Source organism: Trichoderma gamsii (assembly GCF_001481775.2).
Source record: "Trichoderma gamsii strain T6085 chromosome Unknown Scaffold_1.2, whole genome shotgun sequence".
NCBI classification, from domain to species: Eukaryota; Fungi; Ascomycota; class Sordariomycetes; order Hypocreales; family Hypocreaceae; genus Trichoderma; species Trichoderma gamsii.
Window position 1 is genome coordinate 536,318 of NW_020171338.1, and position 22,379 is coordinate 558,696.

General features: G+C 49.5%; 3 protein-coding genes across 3 annotated transcripts; 1 reads left to right on the forward strand and 2 right to left on the reverse strand.

Annotated features, from left to right (window-relative positions):
• Nucleotides 1-12,798: 12,798 nt before the first annotated feature.
• On the reverse strand, nt 12,799-13,133 carry TGAM01_v200155 (hypothetical protein; the record flags this gene model as incomplete). Its single annotated transcript, XM_024548497.1, has 2 exons — nt 12,799-12,892; nt 12,985-13,133. The coding sequence occupies 2 exons, from the start codon at nt 13,131-13,133 to the stop codon at nt 12,799-12,801; spliced, it is 243 nt and encodes an 80-aa protein (XP_024406712.1).
• A 3,693-nt stretch (nt 13,134-16,826) lies between these two features.
• TGAM01_v200156 (hypothetical protein) lies at nt 16,827-17,186 on the reverse strand (the record flags this gene model as incomplete). Its single annotated transcript, XM_024548498.1, has 2 exons — nt 16,827-17,073; nt 17,128-17,186. The coding sequence occupies 2 exons, from the start codon at nt 17,184-17,186 to the stop codon at nt 16,827-16,829; spliced, it is 306 nt and encodes a 101-aa protein (XP_024406713.1).
• Nucleotides 17,187-18,822: 1,636 nt separating this feature from the next.
• TGAM01_v200157 (hypothetical protein) lies at nt 18,823-20,645 on the forward strand (the record flags this gene model as incomplete). Its single annotated transcript, XM_018804582.1, has 4 exons — nt 18,823-18,956; nt 19,027-19,881; nt 19,972-20,266; nt 20,349-20,645. 4 exons carry the CDS (start codon nt 18,823-18,825, stop codon nt 20,643-20,645), a joined length of 1,581 nt encoding a protein of 526 aa, XP_018662122.1.
• Between the last annotated feature and the right edge of the window lie 1,734 nt (nt 20,646-22,379).

The window sequence follows — 22,379 nt, forward strand, 5'->3', positions numbered from 1 at the left end:
CAGCATCAGCATCAGCACCATCACCGCCTATTCCACAATGCTGGCTGGTGCCTGGCAAAGCTGTCCTCTGCTGCAGCTGGAGGGACGCATGCATGCATGCACGCAGCGCATCGCATCGCATCACAATCATGACGCGATGGATTGATTGCATCGAATGCGAGAGAGGCAGGCATAGCAATCAACAGCCATGCCCAGGTTGCCAGGCTGCCGCCGGATGAAGCGATACATACGAAAAGTACCTGCCTTACATTGGATGCCACAGCTCGAATTTGCGCCGGTGTTTGATATCCACCAATCCCCGCCTGCGCCCTCGTTTTGTTTACTTGTGTCACTCTCTGTTACTCTCTGCTACTCTCTGCTACTCTCTGCTACTCTCTGCTACCCAACCAACGTAACATTGCAGCAGCTCCAGCAACTCCGCGTGCCCGTTCAAGCTCGTGTCCTGCAACTCTTCAACTCACTGGTCTGCTTCTTCTTCTCTTGCCGCCCTGCTACAAGAGCTGCTGCTACCGAGCATTCACTCTCGTGCGTTGCGCTACGCCTGCTAGCTGGATGCACCTCCCAGGGCACGACAGACCCGATCGCCAGTCTACGGACGCTCATTGGCGTCTTGGCGAACGTCGCTGGAGCAGAAACGCCCTGCAGCTTCTGCAGCAGCACGAGCTGGGGGCAGGCAAGGGGACAGACGGGAAAAGACACACAGAGAGACCGACCGCCTCCAACTGCCCCAATGGACCCGCGCCCGTGCAGCTTTTCTGCGCTGTGCTGCCAGTGCGGTGAGCGAGTTGAGGGAGCCTCTCTGGATCACGAGATGGGCCTCGTAAGCGCACTCTGCTGCAAGACAGGCTGCACGCAATGTCCCCGTGGATGTGTGTTTTGCACGGTATTAGAGTGCAAGCAGCGTGCAATTATCGCTGCAACACATAAAGCCTGTCTCGGTTGAAAGCGACAAAGAGCGCCATGAGGAATTCTGCCCGGCTGCCCTGGAGCAGAGGGAGAGGCAGCGTCCCAATCCGGAAGTCAGCCAGCCCAGCCCAGCCAGAGCTCAAACTCGAGGCGCAACAAACAAAACAGAGAGCCCTGTTCAATATGGCGGTAAATGATCTGCATCTTCATCCTGAAGCTGTGCCTGGATTTGTATCGCTGTATGCTTGTACTTGTATGCTTGCTGCATGTGTGCATGTATGTACCGCTGTACCTCGAAATAGCAGCAGCACCGCCGCCGACCCGGGGTCAAAGTGACATGGCACGACATGGGGTCGACTCAAGAGGCAAATGTCACCTTCTGCCACCGCCTTTCCATCTTATCCCATGCCGAGGGGGAGGGGAAAAGGATTTCGCCTACATTACCGCCACCACGATGGGGCTGGCTGCGATAAGAATAGGGACAGAAACAAGGCAGAGAGAGCGAATAACAGCTGCGAGAAGCGGTTGTGTCTCCTATTTGGCCCCCCGGCATCATGTACGGGCTGCTGCTACAGCTACTAGTAGTGTTACCAACGTGTAAGTTGAGTCCATATATGCGGCCTGGAAGCAGGTATGCGACGAGAATCTGGCGGTGGAGGGCCAAAAGCACATGAATTGCGGCCATGTATACGTGTATGCGGGATTCGTGACAAAAACTCCGTAATACGCGCCCCGTGTAAGCAAGACGCGAAATCTTGATTTGCGTTGCTACACATCTCAAATGCTGTCCTCGGTAATAATATCAAGGCTTGTTACCTAGGCAGTCGATACTGTCTCTCACCGCGTTGTTAAATGGCTGAGCGTCTATGTATCTCCAAGACTACGTAATGCTCCATATACACCTTCAAAGCAGTCAACATGTCCATCTCACTCTATTCGTTCCCAAAAATTTCTGTGTCTTATCTCCCCGCTCCTCCGTAAAGCTCACTCAACTCCAACCCCGCTCCGCATGTCTCAGTTCTCCTCATCCATCCATCTATCTCGATGCGATGCGTCTGCCTACAGTAACAAAAACCGCCAAACCAACGTGCCTTATAAACGTTCCGCATCCTCCTCGGTGTCACTTCTCTATTAGCTTGGCTTTAGTCCCCTCTAATCAAAGTCCCTTCCCCGAATCTGCGCTATCGCAACGCCATTCGCCCGGGGGGTTCTCGCACATGGCGTTTCGCCTGTTGGGTCTGTGGCTTTCCCTGTAGTGACATTCGTTCGAACGACGTCTCTCGGCCATTCACACGCTTTCGACGTGGCGGGAGTGACGGTCCCCAGAAGTGGCGCTATTGCAGATTTTCAGCCGCTCGCCGATGGCGCTTCTCCGTCTTGGAGCTTCAGCCGTGGTTTGACAGCCAGCGATATCCCAGCCTTCCGAGACTTCCTAACGAGGTCGACGAATATTAGACCATGTCATGGCGTATAGAGCTCACACTGGTACCGCATCTAGTAATACTCGTAGCTTCTATCTAACCCCTCTCTTCAACATTGTGTGTTGCCACAGTACTCGCTCTTCTGTGCGTATTGAAGGCTGAGTCTTCCCATCAGTCGGGGCGCGGCTCAAACTTGGCCCATCAGCCCGTCTCGTCTCTCACGGAGCGATCATCGAGCCTCGTCTGCTCTTCGCGGCGCGACTGTTCCGGCCGCCAATCGCTCCCTCGCGCTGACCTCCAATCATCTGCCCTCGACTTCCGCGCCTCGCCCGGCTTGCCCGACTCGGCCCCGCTTCAACTTCCGGTGATGCATTGAATTGAAAGTGTCATGTTGATCACATCGAGCCATTATGATGAGCCCGTTTTGACAGGTAGACGGGTAGAACTGCGACGGATATTGCGTATTGCTCAGCCTTATTGCCGACGACATCCGCAGCCACAATGCATCATCATCTGAGCCACTTACACGAGTCCAAGGGCTGAGTGAGGCATCGGCGTAGCGGCACTGTACGTAGTACTATGTAGCTTGTAGGATGAGCCACAAGAGCGCTCAGCTGAGGAATCCATAAAATCCTCATCATATACTTCATCAGAGAGTTTGCCCTTTGTGCCCGCAGCTCAGCCACAGCTGCAGCTCAGCAGTGTCATCAAATCGGGTCCGCCAAGAATCTCTCATCAATTTGCTCTACCACGTGAGCCTTTTCAATCACCACGCGGAGCAGTCACCTGGTCTCGGTTCCAACATACAATCTCTAATAATGCTGGTCTTTGCAACTATACCGACTAGTTTACTACTGCCATCTACCCCTCTGCGATCTGTTTTTCGATAATACCTACGACTACGACTAATTCAAGTCAAACCCCTCATCCCAATCGTTCGCGGACACTAACTGCTAGGCGCTCGATCAAGAGTCCACTGTGGGGGTCAGACTTTGAGATTTGGGCGACATATAAGTCATGCCGCTGTAAAAGTAAAGGTCCATTGTCCCTCGGTGGCAACGGAACTGGCTTCTACAAGCGGACTGGTACATTTCACTGGAGGCATCTATCGTAGCTCGGAAGATTTATCTCGGATTTTTCCTCTCCTTATTGCCACTTTGATGGGCTTGCGCCAATAACCTCTCAGGCTACCGAGGCAAGCAGATCCACATCCGTATCAGCCTTGTGGTAATGACCACATCATAAACCTCGAATGAGTGAATAGATGTCATCTTGGTGAAATCGTACGATAAACATCCTTGTAAGGCTATTCATCTATACCACTGACGTAGCAAATGCGGAATTTATCCATGACAGCCGTGTCTCCGTGGTGCTCCGAGGGACAACCAAGCATCCGTATCTAATACATTTTGAAGGCAAAAGAACAAAACAAAAGGAAATTTACCTAAGTGACGTCATGTAGCAAGTATACTAACGATAAATGAATCAGAAATCAACAGAAATTCTCCCATTTCTACGCAATAAGCGGCTGGCAAAATTTGACCTCACTATATAAACTCGTCGAGTCAGTGCTTTCATGAGTTTTCGTTGACTCGTAATAAGAAATTGTCAATGGTGACAATGTCAAGCTTGATGGTTCACAATATGCCCCTTTATTGAAATGGTCACGCAGATAATTTAAGTAGACGAGAAGACATGTGAAGCTCATAGGTATCATCTATATCTTTCAGTCTCCATACCGTCCAGTCTCGAAAGACACGATGCTTTCACATTAGCTCAAGCTTCATAAGAATAAACGAGTGATTGATTCGATATGGTGATCTGAAATAATACAGTTGTAGCTTGTGACTTTTACATCTCGGATCAATTTAGTAAGCCAGATGAACGTTTATAACAGCAATGAAGTAACCTTTAATCTATGAGCAGAGCATACATGATGCTGTACTACTCTTGCAATAATGACGTTTTCACAAGATGGTCAACATAATTGCAATTTAGCATTTGACGGCGTCAAGGCACATAGACGGTATATTCCACATGTCAGAAATTTCACATGTCAGCCCAGGCTGCAAAACCTTAACAGCAAGATGGGACTGCTTATTTTCCCTCTGTAGGTATGGGACAACTTTTGTGATTTAGAGTCAAATTTAGAGATTATTTTAAACTTTTACAATGCTGGTCAACATAGATACGCTCTCCTCAGGTTGACGTAGAGGGCTTGTGTTTAAAGTAATAGATTTCTTCCATCAGCTACTGTGACTGCTGGATATCGCAGTCTGTGTAGACTACTACTATCAATTCTCATGTTTCCATTAGGTGTTTAATTAGAAGCAAGTTCAATCTCATCAGCCAAAGTGGCTCCGTGAATTACCCATATCCTCAACAGTCGCATGCTTTGTGGCTCTCCGCTCACTCTATCTGAAATATGCTATTTTTTTGAACAAGTTCGTTTGTTTATTGTATCAAGGTATATCAAGCGGTGTATCGCGTAGGAGCGACGCGCGACGACATATATATATATACATCCAGCCATTGCAGTCATAACTCTAGATAAGCGCAAGAAAATGAAGGTTTCGCGCTTTACTTTATCTCAATATATTGCAGCCCGCCAGTTCATATAGTTGTTCGGCACTCTATCCATTGGCCTCAAAGCAAACTAATAGTATTGCAATTAAATTGTTGGGTTCGTTTGAAAGGCTTCACTCAACCCGTTTACTTATACTGCATTGTTTCCTTTGTATTTAGGCCCTATCGGTTGTAACAGCGTGTTACCTTTTCTGTATTTTGTAACAGCTTTATTGGAATCAGCGCTCCAGATGCCAACCCCAAACTATTCACATAGCTAACAGCCGTAGCAAAATATGTCAAATCGGCGTTCCGCGTGAAGAGGGCTCAAAAAGCTGCATTATAATCCTGTTAGATAATTCTATCATTAAGAATTACATAGATGTCCTCTTCTTTCTTACGTTGGCCGATGCCAATGACAGAGCAGGTGCGCGCGGTGCAGACTATATCAACCATTTAGGCGTCAGGACTTTTATTTATTCTTCCTCCTCTGCAACAAATCATGTCCTCAAAAATACTTGAGTATTATAATCGAGTATTATAATCGAGTATTAATTCATGGTGACGTTCGTGTTGCTCGTGCATGGTAGGCTCCGATATGCCAAACAAGTACCACCGAGAAGAGTACACGCTTCGTCTCGTGGAGAGTTTAAAGAGAAACTTTCAAATATTCTCATCAATTTGAAAGGGTGAGACAGTTAAGATATTCATACTCAAGGCGAAAAGAAAAAACAATTTAAAGCAGCCTCCAGACCATTTAGGGGGCTTCAATAACAAAATTCGCGCGCGTTAGAGGGGAAATGGGTGTTTGGACGTGTATCCGTGCGAACAGGGGAGCAGATCGATTTTTACAGGAATTATATATATATCATGGTATAAAAGATTAGAACCGATAATGATGAGAAGGACGATCACTTTGTGTGCCAAATAACTACACCTTTCCAGCCATGTAAAACCTGCAGTTCATGGGACATTCCTGTCTAAGCAAGCAAAATAACTTGCTTTAACATCTTTGAAATGTGTAATCACGCCCATTGACTTACCACACGCGAATCTGACATATAATTCTTTTAGTCTACACCCTCAAGGTTCCAATCCTACCATTCATTGTCCAGGTAAGCATACATGCTTCCGTAGACCACTCCGCGCGCCATCGCACTGACATGTGTCAGACTTTTGTCTCCTCGATCTTGTAACGTCTCCCCTGCTCATTGATTAGTATGTCTACACGTATATGTCAACATCCTCTAAATAAATACTTACAGTCTGTTGGGTCGTTGGCAGGCGTTGGGATGGGAGGAGTTGCGGCTGACTGCGGCGGTTGGTTTGGCATTTCCGGCCACGCAAACGCAACAGCATCATCGAATATTTCCATGCAAACTATACATATAAAGATTTGTCCTAGCTCTAAGACTTTAAACCACGAGTAAAGAAGAGAGATTGAGGCAAAGAGAAAAAAAAATACTCGTGGCATTTTCTTTTGTGCGCAATTGCGCAAAGTACTACGCCGCCTAGTACATTGTAAGGAACGGCTTACCAACACTAAACGACGCGTGGAGAGGCACATCTGCATCTATTCATACCTAGCCAACAGGAGGGGATTACGCTGATATACATAGATGGCGGACATCGGATGCCTGTGATTAAAATGATGCCGCAGCTGAGGTAGACTTGGCGAAGAGGAAAAGCAGTCATCTTTGCCTACGAAGTCCAATGTCGTGACAATATGTCGACAGATAGTGATCATCCCCAGGCTAATGCTCAATAATGAATGAAACGCTATTAGAGACAGTCGAGTTCAAACTGATTACCTCTTCCGATAACAGACGTCGTTGTTTTGATTCTTCTCATCCTCTTGCCTGTTCCCGTTTTTATGAACGGAGAAGCAACCGCAGTGCGAGATAGCGTTTCAAATGGTAGAGATAGTAGTATCACGTTATTCTCTTTTACACGTCTCACTCTTCTTTGTTCCACGTGTTGTCAGAGTCAGTGACAAGCAAATGATAGAAAGTGAGCTTCGGACAATGCAACATTGATGGATCATTCACAACGCCCTAATTACCGCGCTTTGAGAAAGTTTAAGAATGACTTAGTATAAAGACATTGGATTTCACATATAGCTTGTGTTAGAGCAAGATAGTGTAATTGCCAACAAGTTATATCACAAGAGCCAGGCCATCACCGGATTCTGTCATATACATGGGGGATTTGAGTAAAGTATCTTAAATTGGTGACAAAGGCTAGTTATAAAAGACAGTAGCTCATGTATATTGCCTTTTATATGATTATTGCCCTGAAACGAGTTATTATATGCAAGTTTATATAATATCAGGTCGCTTGGTGTTTCTAAGATGAAAACATCATTGGATGATATATGTATGTATATTGTCTGCCTCTTTATTTTACGGATGATTCTATCCAGATTTGACCCTCTTTCAGTCAAATTGATGTACTTGTATACAACTATGAGAGTACAGAGCTTTAAACCTAGAAAAAAGATAGACTAGTATCTTGGAACAGACCAGCACAGACACCTCATCAGCACATCTCAAGCAGCATACACCGGCGCGTCTTTGAGCTGTGGTATTACGCAAAAGCCAGCTTGCCAAGACATGTATAAAACGGCATATACTGGCCTACTATACCCGAGACATCAAACAAGCACAATGACATCAGCTCGGCCGTCACCGCACGCAAGGCTGTCTCTCTCATATATGACAGCTCTCATTTTATCACCATCTCTCGTTTATCGCTCATATGAAACCGCGTCATGCCGATCGCGCCGACAGTAGCATTACAATATCAATGGTAAAACAGGTTAATATAAATAAGGGAAAACTCAATTCATCCTGCAACAGGCTTTATTCTTCAACAGTCACCGTGCCAGAAAGGGTGTGGGTTTCATGTAGAGAGAAAGGGGAAAAATCCCACCACCACCATCATTGTCGTCAGCCATCACCGATCTCCAAAAACGAAACTCTCTCACCACCATCAATGACGCCATCCGGCGTTGCAAGTCAGATGTAGATCGACAGTGCATTTCTCCTTTCGGAACGCCCTTCTCCGCATCCTCCCATAGGCGACCTTCCGATCTGATTCTCCATCTCCACTTCTCCATCTGCAAATTGCAACCCTTTTTCCGCATCAGGGAATCTGCGAGGATGCACGACGACGTCAAATATCCTGCAAAGAGCCGACAAATAGACCCTGTGTGTTTTGTGCCTTGATTTTTTCGATTTCTTTTTTATCCATTTCCTAGCTTCGCATCGGAGTCATGTACACACATACGGACATACATACATACACACCTCTTACATGCCTCTGTGCCGCTGGTGATGCCTCGCAGGGAGATAAAACATGATTCATCATTTTCAATTTACTGAAATGGCTCTGTAGCTTGGCTTCCTCTGCCCTGGTCCTGCATGGCATGATGTACATGTATATGTGGCTTCATCACTTGCCTGTATTCTCCCATTGGTAGAGTGCTTCCTCCACGCCTCTCCCGAAAAGAGTAAAAAACCAGGGGTAATGTTCCGTGTTTGTACTTATGGATGTGTGGTACTTGGAGGGTACTTTTTCTCATCCTCTCAGCTTGTCATATGTCATATTTTATTCCCAGTTGAGGACGTCTTGTATAGATGTACCTGGTGATAGGAAATGATGGAAGAAAATTTAGATCGCTGCTCTTGAGGGCAGCCGGCGGTATTATACTGCAGAGGACGTCTTTTTTTGGCGATATTTTGGAAGGAGGAGCTGTCTTTATACACGATAAATTTGGCAAAGATGCTATCTATCTGCGGCACAATGACTCAGACCAAGGTATTTGAGTAGAGTACCAAATTACGCCGCTCGTCGAGTAAGAGGTACATCAAGCAGAGGCACATTCCACAACGCACGATGCTTGACAATGAGAATAATAAAAGTAAAATGTCTATACTAAATCCATTCCAGTTTCTTTATGAAGACAATGGGCCGTCCCTCTATAAGTTTTGCAATGAAAGAGCAAATATTCAGCTAGATTCTACTCATGCCACAAGTCGCCGTCTTCCCGTCTGCAATCGGGTGCTCACTTACACGGATACTTCTACATGGTCCTACAAACAACATAAAAGCACCACATACTCAGCAATATTATTCCTTCTGTTGACTTTCAAAAAGGCTACGTTAGAAACAAATTTACTCAAAAGATATAAGGCACGAAAAGTAAATCTCCAGTTTTAGCCATCTATACCCAACGCCTCTCGCAAATCACGTTACAATACCATAATTTCCCAAGCTTACAAAAGCCAGGCTCTTTGCTCCAGATGTTCTTGATCTCAGATAGTTCAAGTGTCGCTCTTAGTGGCGCGTATCATGAGGATACAGTTTATTGCTGTTTGCTTGCTTATAGATTGTAACTACCGACTTGAAAGCGGAGTTTTTTTTGCCGTCTCAATGCTTAAATAAGCCAGGACGCTATTTCTACATATTAGAAGCTTAAATGGCCCCATTCGCGCCTTATGTGAGTTCTCATATGACAGGGAGAACAAACGAACGGCTGTAAGTGCTCGGCCATCGCGCATTCTTATCAATAATGAGGCTGCGCCATAGTTAAACGTATTTCAATATGACAATCACAAGATTATATCGCTACAATTGTATCTACTTGCTCATCCACCCACTCACAATACAGATCCGACTCCCTGTCTCGAAGTAGCAACGAATCCAGTCACCCTTTTCGAGACAGCCCGGGCCATTGTTACAGCTATTCATTGTATGCATGCAAGTGTTTATCTCAGCCGTAAGCCATACTTATTCACTCTCTAAACCGAAAGCCAAAATTGTTGAAATGGAACACACGTTCTAGCCAAACAAGGTGAAAGTTACGCGGCGATTTGTCACATTGTGCTTCATTGGCTGCCTGCAAAAGCTTCGCCCAAATTAACGCTCAAAAAGGCGAATACCGAGAAACATGCACTCAAACCAATCAATCAATCCTTTCTTGAAAGAACCGAGAGGCTTGAGGAGCCGTTTCCCGAGCATCCGCAGCTACGAGTGTAGCGCAGCATCATCATCTCGTCTCGACTAGTTGATCTGGCCATATACGTTATCCAAGTCAAGAAAAGAGAATGTGCACGTCCACTTATGCAAGCACTAAATTCATTCTCCCAAAGACACAAACAAGTCAATGCCTTTTACCCGTACATATACGCGTAACGAAACCGTCTTTTGTGTGGCTGTGGTGTTGGCTAGCCTACCCTATCTCCTACAGTATACCAAGATGAATGAAGATAATCATGAACATCTCGTCAAGATATCTCCTTAAACGTACTAGATATTCAGCATCGCCTGAGCATCTAAGACCAACATAGCTTAACATGTCTAAGCTTACAAAGAAGAGCTCACACAATGTCCAAGTCATACTGCATAAGCCAACGATTCTCGTCTTGTTATGCAGCTGGAATTACGAACAAACGCACACGTTGAGAGCAATTCCCTAAACGGTTTCCCAGACAGTAACAAACATTGGGGCAACGTCCTCATCACCAACGTATACTACCGTAAAGAGCAATTGACACTCGCCGAAACATATTTGCGCCTTCTGGGACATTAACCCAGTCACCACCGTATGAGCTGACACGAATACTGGGAAAATGAGCAAATTTTTTTTTTTTTCCATTTCTTCGGCTTGTAAAAATAGGCTCCTCTGGCCAAGTTTGCTGATAGGGCGCATACCGGCTTGTTCTTGGTATAAATTTTCTCACTTTCAGTTACTACCACTGGGTACTATCAAAAAACCTGTGCCCATACCAGTTGTTGGTTCTGGCTTCGCGGAGGGAAATTTGCTTGTGGGCCAGGACTTTTGCATATCTGTAGTGCTGAGTCTAAAGAACCGAGATGCAGGCTAGCTTCGTTCAAGTAAAATCCATCCATTCAATTCGTAGGAATTGAAATGACGACGGGTGAATTGCTCATAGTGTCCGAGCTTCATAGGGCTCGTTTAGAAGCGCCGTGATGGTTCAATCTACGAAGCGGAAGAGGGCTTCTTTGCTCCGGTCACGCCACGCAAGCGCGCGACGAATACTGTCGTTAAGCATCAGACAGAACTCCGTAGAACAGACAATTTCTCAGACTCGCATCTTGGACTTCTTGCGGCTAGGCCCAGAGACGCCCGGGCAGCGTGGATCCAAACGGCTGTGGTCTTGAAGAAAGCTTCAAGCGCCTTCCATAACGGTACTCACTCCGTTTATGTGATGAGAGCAATCACACCAGATGGGAGCCGCTTTGGCTTGAATCGACGGGCCAAGGAAGATCGCTAGCATACCTGCGGTCGGATCCGTGAGCGCCCCTCACTCGCAGCACATCCTCAGCCGGGAATATTAGTGACGTGCCTGCGCGCAGAGCTTGTCCGCGGAAACGGCTCTTTCCTCTGGCTGCAGAAATGTCGAGATTGGCGCGCAGAGTTGCGAGCAAGTTCGATGCGGCGCCATTCCATCGCTTCTCAAAATGGGCAACAATGGATGGAGACTCGATGAGACGTTGATCCTGGGCCAGGCCGTTGGTTGTGGACACTCGCTTTTGGCTGAGGAGTTGGCATGTCCACCATCCCGCGCTCGTGCAAGTCGAGCACTAGTACTAATGATATTACTCTGCATATCCAAGTACAAAAGAATGCTGCCTTGTGTGCGACAGGCAATGCCACTTGTGCTGTAAGCCAGCGGCGACCTCCGCAGTGGGACATGCAAACGGTCCAGTAAGAGTGCCATTGACGGACTGGGGTCTGCTATCAGTCGAGCCCGCAGCTGCTTAAACGATGCCTTTGCATGCACAACGACTTTTGCCGACTGCAGTGTGAAAGGGTCAAAATTATGCCATGCTTGTACAACAAACAAGGTGGTGACCAGGCATGGAAGACCCCCGAAGGCCAGTCTGCTAAAAGACCTCATTAGCCGTTATGCGGTTGGCTGCGCATTGCATGACATGTACTTTTACTTTTACCACTTTGCAAGCTCCCATGCCCCCCTCGTTGGCATTTGAGCGTTTACTTGTACAAGTAAGAAGTACCCAAGAGACACACTTGCGTATAAATCCCTCCATCGCAGCGAGAGAACTGCCGTTAGCTGGGCGTGCGTTGAAGAAGGACGTGGGATGTTGTTGGAAGATAGACAGACCCCTGGCAGGTTTGTTGGTTGGTCGCCCACTTATCCCGCAATGGCTAAATTCGCATCATTGACAGTCGTTTTCTTCAACTCTGGACTCGATCCAGTGCAGTATACATGCGGCGGTACCTTGTATCCATAAAGAATCGCAAGACTGCCAAAAAGGTCGACCTGCGTCGCGGAAGAGCATCCTGTGCTTCCGCGACGCCTGAGCTGGCCACATGTAATAAAGAGACGTCCTTAGCAGCAAGATTACTTGTGCTACGCTTAGTCTACCCCGTAGTACCTATCTAGGCCGCCAGCCATCCGATATGGAGGCCGATCATCGCGCTGCGGAGCATCGCATCCCGCCATGGAACCTTGGGGCCGAGGCGTTGCCGTGGGACGTGGATAGGGCAGTTCTTCTCGTATACCGGTACTCGCCATGAGTCAAATACTAGGTAGAGGTATACCATCTTGGTTAGAGGACGACACGATTCTGTAATGGAGCTCGGCTGCACCAAACTTGCAATACTTGCAATAGAGACGAGCGCTAATCACAAGCCAGATCTGCAAACCAGCGCCCGCTGGTCGGCTCTCGAGAGACATTGGTGCATGAGATAGCAGCGTTCACTTATACTGGCAGTCTATACGAGCTGAAACCAGTGTCCCAGCACCAACAGCAGCAGCGAGAGCGACAGCGGCCAAGACCAAAGCAACACCTATCACTGCCAGCTGTCTAGGCCTGTGAATCGACGGAGCCGGCCCGGGCCTATTTGCCTCTTTCATCAACAAGCACTGAGTCCTTGAATACTCCCGAAATAACCCCCTCCCCCGGCTCCGCAGCAACTCGGTATAATCAAAGTTTCCAACGAGGTGAGCCTGGCTCAGCATGTCAGCACCTAGCAGATCGCGGCCCAGGCCTTGTGCTGCCGGTGAAGTACAAAGTATGTCTGGCATGGCGGTATACATACAGTACAAGTATACCAGGCAAGGTGGCGGTAAGATTGTAAAGGGCTGGGCGGAGCACAAGATGCTGTGTGCCTGGCCTAAGAGAGGCAGGACGACGAGCATCTTGTCCGACGTACACGCACAGCGTAGCAGCACGAGCACAAGGTAACATTTGAGAGATTGTGTGAGGGTATTGGCCGACTTTGACAGATCAAAGTGGGCTTGGCTTCAGGGGACGGTAGGATGGCGGAAAGGTTATTAGTGGCTGGCTTGTGCAACTGTGGATTCGAGGTTCCGGGGTCTTTGGAGAGGTCCAGGGCCAGGCCATCGAACGCACCGCAAGCGCAGGCACACGCACACGGGATACGGAGCCAGGCCTTTGCTTCACAGGCAAGCCTCGAGCCTCAAGCTGCAAATCTCGTCGATGGAAATGGTCCCAGATAGGCCCCATCCGCGGTGAATTACTCGTACAAGTGGCCCGTTCCGGGTGTTAGCACATAATCAACAGCAGCTATGTTCATTACTCCATAGCGGCCCACCGGTGATCAGTTGGAGATTTACCTGCGTTCGGATAGAGAACCCAGCAGCTGTTTATTTTTTTTCTCCTCCTCCCCTTTGGGTTTCCTCCCCCTGCCGCCAGCAAGCACTGCATGAGTCTGGCCAAGGGGGCCTGCTCGCAGAAGCAGAGAACGGGCAATGGAAGAGTCAAAGACGCAGCCACGGCACAGATACAGCAGGTAGTGCTGATCTTGCAACCCGTGCATCCTGGCCCTCGAAAAAGCCGCGGAGAATAAGCAGCAGGTCCTCCATATTCCATCAGTGACGGCACTCGTACGAGTATGTGACGAAAGCTTGCACTCGCATTATTCGTACGAGTTACTCTGTAGTAGTGTGTTGCAACGGCAAGGTTCTGTGAGAATGCCTGTACTTTGCGGTCCTGGCATGCCTGTTTTGCAAAGTGAGAAGTGAGAAAGGCCTTGACAGAGCAGGGTCAAAGACCGCGCAGGGGCTTGATGGAGTCGCCGTCAACCTGTGAGGAGCTCTACTTTGCAGGGCATTCGTAGTGTCTGCACTCGTGTGCTTCTTGCTCGTCTTCCGCTAGCGGTCTGGCGGCCTTGCATGTTTGCTCCAAGTCAAACAAGATATTTCGTTGCCTGATGGATGCAGGCAGCTATAAACAGTGATCCTGTCTTCGGCGTTCCCCGGTCGGGGTTGACGGCATTCATGAGCAGAGGATAAAGTACCAATGGCTGCACAGTTACTTGTGCGCATCCCCATTGCTTGAGGTAAGAGGTTTACCTTTAACTTGCCTGTGGCAAATTGACAAATACACAAACAAGCAATACCATATGGGCCCTTTTTGGGCCCAGGACCAGGCCACGCCACGCCACGCGACGAAAAGCAGGGGAGAAGCGAGACAGCATCGGAACAATAGGTGGTACAGACACGATAGACGAGAGGGACCCTGAGATTTCGCCGCGCTTGCTGGAGCAGGGCGAGTAGGTACTTTCTCGCCTGTCTCGCCCCGGCATGTCGTAGGTACCAGCCAGGTATTGTCGGCGCAGAGTGCTCATCGTGTCTTGTTCATAATGTGCCACACGAACTACTGGGGAGGTACTCGTCGCACACGGCACGGCACGGCTCGAGTATGTAGCCTTCCGCAGCTGTACTCGAAAAGCTTCATTCAGCCTTGAACCAGCGCCTGCTCGATGCTGGCCCTGTGCCGCCGAATGCATGGGCCGAGATACCCCGACAACAAACCGCCCTTTTCCCTGCAAGATATCGCGACTTCTAGAAGGCCTTGGTGCTTATTCTTGTTGGACTGCTTCAATTGCCATACTGCTAGCACCCAGGTAAGGGGGTACCTTGTCCTCGATTACTGGCGCTCAGTAGAGGTAGGTAACATGTCATTTATGCACCAAGTATGTGCACGTATCCAGGAAGCGTTTGTACATCGTCGTCGAATGCTTCTTGCACCGCTAGAAGCAGCTCCCAGGAGTGCTGCGCAAAGGGTCCACGGCATGGTCTCGGTTCAAGGTCCCCCTTTTCACTTAGCAGCCAGGTATTCCTGGCCCGCCATGTCGTGGAGGACGCTGTTTGGATACCGAATCTGTCCCGCCGCTTTTTCTTCTTCTTTCATCTTCTTTCGCTATTGCCGGGATCTGCATTTGGGTATTGAACAATGTGGTTTCTGCTCTCTGGCAGCCTTGCTAATGTAGTAATGTGGTGGGGCGTTGCACGCTCAGGCTTCTTGGATCGTTTCTGAGGGTGCTCCGTAGACCATTGCCTCTTGAACAACAAATGATAGGATATGTCGTATCAAACACTCAGCCGATAGATTTCTCAGCCTATCTTATTGCTTCTTTTTTTGCCTATTTTCGCCTTTTCGTCTTATCAGCGACAAAAGTATGCATCCAATATGCGAGAGTCGTTGCATCGCATGCTTCATCTCAACTCCCATACATACACGACTGCTGTGTAATGTCAAATTAGTCTTTTAAGGCCAAGCCGCCCCGTTGGCGGCGGCGATGATCTGCCGCCGTCACCCCCGTGGCGCGGACTACCCGCCAGCCGTGTCCAAAATAACCAGCCACATGCTTCAGACAGCTCATCTCTGACGTCCAGCCTATAGGATATGGACCGTCCATTGCCATCGTCCAACAATGGAACAGCCGCCTACCTACCTACGTGTTCGTGCATTATCCACCGGGGTACACGCATATACGTACAACGAGTATGTATGTGTGCCTTGTCGAAGGCTGGCATACAGCCGTGTGTCGATCTGGTTGAATCGACCGGCTCAACTACTCCGTACCTTTGTTCCGGCCTCACCAGCATCGACATGGCCCATTGTTTGTCATGGTGACATGGATATCGGCTTAGCCATTGCAGGCGACATGGCCCATATTGGGCAGATCAAGGCACGATAATGTCCACCGCAAGGAGTACCTGCATTTCAGATGCCAGTTGTTAGACGCGCTTGGTCACCGCGGCTGTGAAATGGCTGGAGCCGGCAGACTTCTTTGTGCTTCTCTGACTCTCAATCTGCCTTCTAGACGGTGTGTGCGACGTCGGAATGCTATGCAAGGCATCCCAATGCGAATATCGTATGGGCAGCGCAGGCACATCAACAACAAGGGTCTGGGCAGCCCCCAAAATGTATCTTGATCCTCTTACTACATCCAGAGTAGTACGCTCTTCATGGAGAGACCGGCGCCCTGCCCACCGTCTCAGATGTACTGCAGGTACTTGTGAGATGTAAGATGTCGGAGGGGTCAAACGACGGTATTGTTGCGTCCATGTTACTTGAAAGATAGTGTGCGTGACGAAGCAGCTCTCAGCATAAAGGGATAAACTGTGGTAGGCATAGGCAGGTTTTTGTGCTTAACCAGCTGCCTATCCGCGAACAACTCGCAGCTTGCATTGCAATCGTGGATCTCAACACCAACTTCGTCTTGTCTCTGGCTGCGAATGGCGATGCATCGTCCACCCACCACTCCCACGCTCTCCTCGACATTATCTAGCTCATTACTTAGTAATGCCATCCATCCAGTTCCTGCACTTGCAGGCTCGCGTACGCATCTGGCAACCAGTTAAGCTCAAGTTCTAAGCTTTCTCGGAGCCTTACTAGCACAGGCTCGATGATAACAAAGTCGTAGCGCAGGCAGAGTGCAGAGTGCAGAGTGCAGAGCACAAATAAGAGCAGCGCAACGCACACAGCGCAACGCAACGCAATGCATAGCGCAGCGCAGCGGGACCCACGGAGGGCTGGACGGCCTCGCAACAAAGAGGCTCCATACCTGTACGAGGGTCGATGCGCCGAACCCTGTCTGGCCTCGTCGCCTTGTCTTTATCCGTTATTGCTTCAATCTCCAAATCGCTGTCTGCTTGCTCGCCCTGGTCCTCGCCTCCCGCATTTACAAAGGACTAGCCTGCTGGCGCCATCGCCCCACGGCGATTTGACTGCTCGCAAACGCTCGCTTGGCCAGAGGACCCCTCCTCGGCCCCATTCCATCGACGGTTCTCGAGCCCGCTGGGCAACGACACGGCGTCTGCGAGTGGCCAGCTGGGCGGATGCTGAAGGCGAAAAAAAAAAGCACCAATCTCCAGCCCTGAGAAGAGTCAGTCACAAAGTCACAGCTGACCGGCGCCAAGGGAGGACTGACTCCAGCAAGTAGCGAGCGTCGAGTGGCCAAACAAAGAGCTCACGCCACCAATGGCGCATGTATTATGGCCTCGCTAAACACTAGGCGAGCTCATACGAAGTAGTATTACAGAATATAGGCCGCCGTGCTAGCAGTATCTAGGCTGGAGAGCCTATCGCAAGCCGACTACTGCGACGAGCGCGCCGTCTGGATGCTCCTTTAGCGTGTCGTGCGGGCGACGATGAGAATGGAATGGTCTCGTTTCCATGACGGCTCCTTGCGCTTTGCACAGGCAGCGAAGACAACAGTCGAGAGAGAGCAAGAAGAAGAAAGGCCCGCCGGGTTCGGGGTCGGTGGTGGCTGTGGAGTTGCAAAGTCGCAGAGGTTGTTGACCTGTAGTATTTTGCAGAGAGCACTGGGCAGCTGTGCTACAAAGTCGCCAGCTAGCCCCAAAACAAGGCGGTACAAGCAGCAACATGGCCGTGAATTGCAGGAATACAGCCACTCCCCTCCCCTCTTCCAGTCTCCTCCAGTGCGAGCCGCCTCCTACCCCCTACCCCCCACCCCTCCCCGAAGCCCCCCGCTAAAGACCAGTGCGGTCCCACCCTTTGGCGCCGTCGATAGGTACTGGCAAATGCCCTGTAGGGGAAATGGGCGATGGAGGCTACCCAGCAGCTACTCGAGCTAGCAGCGCTGGCCTCGTCTGCGCGGCGGTACTTGGTGCGTACTTGTCCCTGCCATTGGTACGTGGCTCTGAGCACAGCGAGGTTGCTAATTTCATCCTCCTCATCTTGTTAGCATGCATCTACTATCTGGCTTCACAGGCATCTTGGCCAGACCCTCCTGGCTCCATCGTCTCCATGCTCATGCATGGCATTGGCCTGGGCTATATCGGAAGCTTGCTTGATGGCGCCGGCCCGGCCATGGCCGGGTTAGCATCGCATCGTCCTATCGTCCTTTGCTACCTATATAACTGTCGTCGAGACGTTCCCCATCGTTCAACGTGGCTGCCATGCTGCTCTCTCCTCCCTCACGACCTCTTCCTCCTCCTCTCCTCTAATTAATAACACCTCCCAGGCTGTTTGGACTCCGCCATGCTCGAGTCTGACTCCTAGAGCCCTCGTCTAGCGTCTCTTCCCGTTCGCTTGTCTTTGTGTTGTTTTGCTGCTCTTTTGTGCCCTCCTCTTGTCAGCCTTCTCCCACCTCTCGTACTTGCCTTATAACGGGCAGGTTGTACATATACGCCATCTTTGGTTCCTTCCTTGTTCTTTTGCAGCGTATTCGGGGTCTAAATCTCGCCAATTGACCTCTTTGCTTTTTACTGCCCTGTCTTGAAAGACCCGATTTGGGTTAGAGCATTCACTCGCTTCTTCGTGGCTACGGGAACTCGCCTCACACAGGCGGTGGAGGCAGACGGAAAGAAATTCCGGGGTCTCAGCTTCAATTGGAGCTATTAACCAGCTCGCTGCAAGAGGGTTCCTTGTTCGATCTTGTTCTTCCTCATTCACTGCACCGTGAGAGCTGCAGGTAGCCGGAGAGAATTTTTCTGCCCAGTGCTGGATACTTCAGCCCGGCTTCATCCTCTGCTTGTGATCACCAATCTCTCACCTCTACGACCTGCAATCGAGAAAGGGACACCTCATGAAAGCCTAAACATCCTTTTGGTCTACTTCGTGAAGAAAAATCTTATTCCAGCAATCCCAACAGCCCCACACCATGGACACCATGGACAAGTTTCTTAGTGAACTGCCGGCCAAAATGATGCCCCTGGTCCCCTTCAGATTGCCTGTCGTCGAGCCTGGTTTTTGGCAGTCCGCCACATTCTGGACATACGTCTTTTGGATTCTGTGGTAAGTTGCTTTGCCTCGCCTCTCGAATTGGATCTGCGGCTCTTGATATCAAACTAACGTATCATGATAGGCTCCATCGATATGTCCGGCTGCTTGTTCACTGCGTCAGCCATTGGACCTACAAATCGAAGCCGATCCCTAGCAAGCCACTCTTTACCCACGACGACGTCACGGTTATTATTCCTACTATTCATAATGCGTTTGAGGAGCTTCGACCTTCGCTTCAGAGCATCCTGGCCTGCAAGCCGGCCGAGCTGATTCTGGTCACAACGCACGACAAACGCAAGGCTCTTGACAAGCTGGCCAGGTCCCTCAACTACCCCCGGGTCCGTGTCATGAACACTCACATTGCCAACAAGCGACTCCAGGTCTGCGAGGCTCTGCCTACCGTGGAGACTCCCATCACCATCATGGCTGACGACGATGTGGCCTGGCCCGCTACCCTGATGCCCTGGATTCTCGCCCCCTTTGAAGATCCCAAGATCGGCGGCGTCGGCACCTGCCAGCGAGTGAAGCGCGAGTGGACGGCCCCGTGGTCGGTTCGCATTTGGAACTGGCTCGGAGCGGCATACATTGAGCGCCGCAACTTTGAGATATCGGCTACTCACAACATGGACGGCGGCACCTCCTGCATGTCTGGCCGCACTGGGGCCTACCGATCGGAAATCCTCAAGAGCCATGACTTCCTCGACGGCTTCAAAACCGAAAAGTGGAGAAAGTGGATCTTGAATGCTGACGACGATAACTTTGTCACGCGATGGTTGGTGAGCCACCAGTGGAAGACCTGGATCCAGTATGAGCGCGAATGCGAGATTGAAACCACTCTGGAGAATGGCCCCAAGTTCCTGTATCAGTGCTCCCGCTGGGCGCGTAGCAATTGGCGAAGCAACTGGACCAGCCTGGTCAAGGAGCGGCACGTGTGGAGGTAAGTTGCGCCTTAAAATCGGGGTTCATGGCCTAGTCGGGGTGTCTAAAATAGCGCGAGCGTACTAACGAAAATGACTTGGAACTGCAGACAACAGCCTTGGTGCACCTACGCCCTCCACTTCGCGACCTTTACCTCTCTGGCCTTTGTCGTCGACCCGCTTCTGCTTGCCTCGTGCTGGTGGGCGACGGCTGAGTGGCATGTCCAGTACCGACACTACGCCTTCTGGGCCCAGTTCATCTTCATGTTTGGCTTCACCAAGTTTGTCAAGCTCATGGGACTTTTGTTGCGAAACCCGAGCGATGTCCTCTTTGTTCCCGTCTCCATTGTCTTTGGATATTTCCATGGTCTGATCAAGCTCTATGCCCTCATTACTCTTAACATGGTAAGTTTTTTTTCTTTTTCTTTTTCTTTTTTTACATTCTGGCTCTCCATCATCAATTGGTGCTAACAGGCTCGTTATTTAGACGTCGTGGGGCAGCCGAGCTGACGGCGATGCAAATGATGCGCAGCGGCTCGCGCCGGCGCCATCACCATCTAAGGTATTGACGACTCCTCGTGGTGCTAAGTCGCTCATCCGCTTTAACGTCCGTCAAAAGGGAGGACTGACGTCGACGCGGACCGAGCAAGATTCGGCATGGGAAAAGCACGGATTCGCTACCTACGAGTCGGGCACTTCATACCCCGAAAAACATGAAGTCGCTGGCATACAGAATGGCCATGAACAACCACAGTCGATGCACTTCAGTAACGCTTCTCAGTAATGAGTCATGATCAATTATCCCCCCCTTTTTCCTCCTTTTTTTGGGGGAGGATCTTTACATACACAAAAAAAGAGGCCAACCACCTAGAGACACTCATCTAGCTGGGATTTGGTTTTACGTGAGCTACGAGAAATGATATTTTTTCATGGGATACTGGGTTTGGTACCATGTCATGAATTTTAGGGCATGATCAAAAAAAAGGTCTGCCCGATTACGATTTTTATTGGGCCGTTTAGGGCGGGGTGGAAACAACAAATTGCACTACGGTGGTATCTAACAGCAGCAGAATAATGGGCTCTGCTGCACATGGACATATGGGACGGAATAGGATGGAATGGATGGAACGCATGGAATTTTGGTTGATTTCTAGGGCAATGTATTGGCGTTGATTTGGGCACACGATTCCCTGCTCAACAGTGCATTCCCGGGACTGTTATGGCTTTGACAACAGGTGGCGTTCTATTTGACCCATCAGGCGTTGATTGCTTTAGACTGCCCTTTTTTTTGGCTCTTTGTTTGTTTTTCTCTAAATTGTCAATGGAACGGAACGGGACGGGTACAGGACGGGATTTACAAAATTTAAAAAATCACCCGGATTAGCACATCACTCAGAATGATATTAGTACGACGAATTTGTCGTCTACGGATTACCTAGGTAATAGAATTGGTAATTTTATCTCAAAAACGTGGCAGTGTCTTAGAAAAAGAAACTTGACTCACCCAGCGATTTCTGCTTTTCGTGGCTGGACGTTCATTGGCCCGGTGATATTTGGCGAAAGGCTGTGCTCGGGCAGACGGTGTACTGCCATTGGCTGCCACCACCTGAAGTGAGACACCACACGCTCCTCGGGAAAAGTGCTGAACATCTGATAATTCATGCTCGTGATTTGGCACTCGAATACAGGATACACGTTTGTTTCTCCCTTTCTCTTACTGCATTCATGCAGGCCACGCAATGTAATTTAAGGCAAGGTGAGTTGGGCCAAGCACTGAATACGAGCAATTGAGCAATAAGAGCGAGCCGCTGCAAGGGCATGCTTACCGAAAGAAGCTATGAATGTGATGAAAGAGCAGCCAAGATGATGTGTAATATGACAATTGAAAAAGGAGCAAAGGGGGAGGGAAAGACAGCATGCCACTTTACACGTCTTGATTCGATGACAGGAACTGCGCGAGAGAGAAAACAAAGCCAAGATATTATTGCGTCTGAACTATGAGGTGCAGTTTGCAGCGCAGACCGGCAAATGTCAAATGAGGTGTTACTACGTATGCGAATGTGGCTTGTGCTGAGTTGCACGGCATATGTGACGGGAGGCAGAAAAGATGATGAACCAATGGGTGGTGATGGTAGTACAGGGCGGCAGATTTGATAGGGCGCGGGCCAAATAGGCAGTCATTATTAATAGTAGCTATGGGCAAGGGGGAGGGGGGAGATGGAGATGGAGGGGGAGATGCAACGCCATGTAAGGTAATGCAATTCTTGCATGATGCGGAGATCTCGATGATATGCATGGGATACACGCTGGGGGAGGGATACACACGCACGTCAGGCGGTTGAGGATGAGTCCGCTTCTGGCGAGAAGGCCAAGACTTGGTACTCGATAGGGAGGGATGGATGGATGAGATGATGCAGGACAGAGAAGCCAGTGGAAGGGTGTGGCATGGCGTATCGAATCTTCATGAGCTCGTGATGGTAGTACTAGCAGTAGTGCTCGAGGCAATCTAGCTTGAATA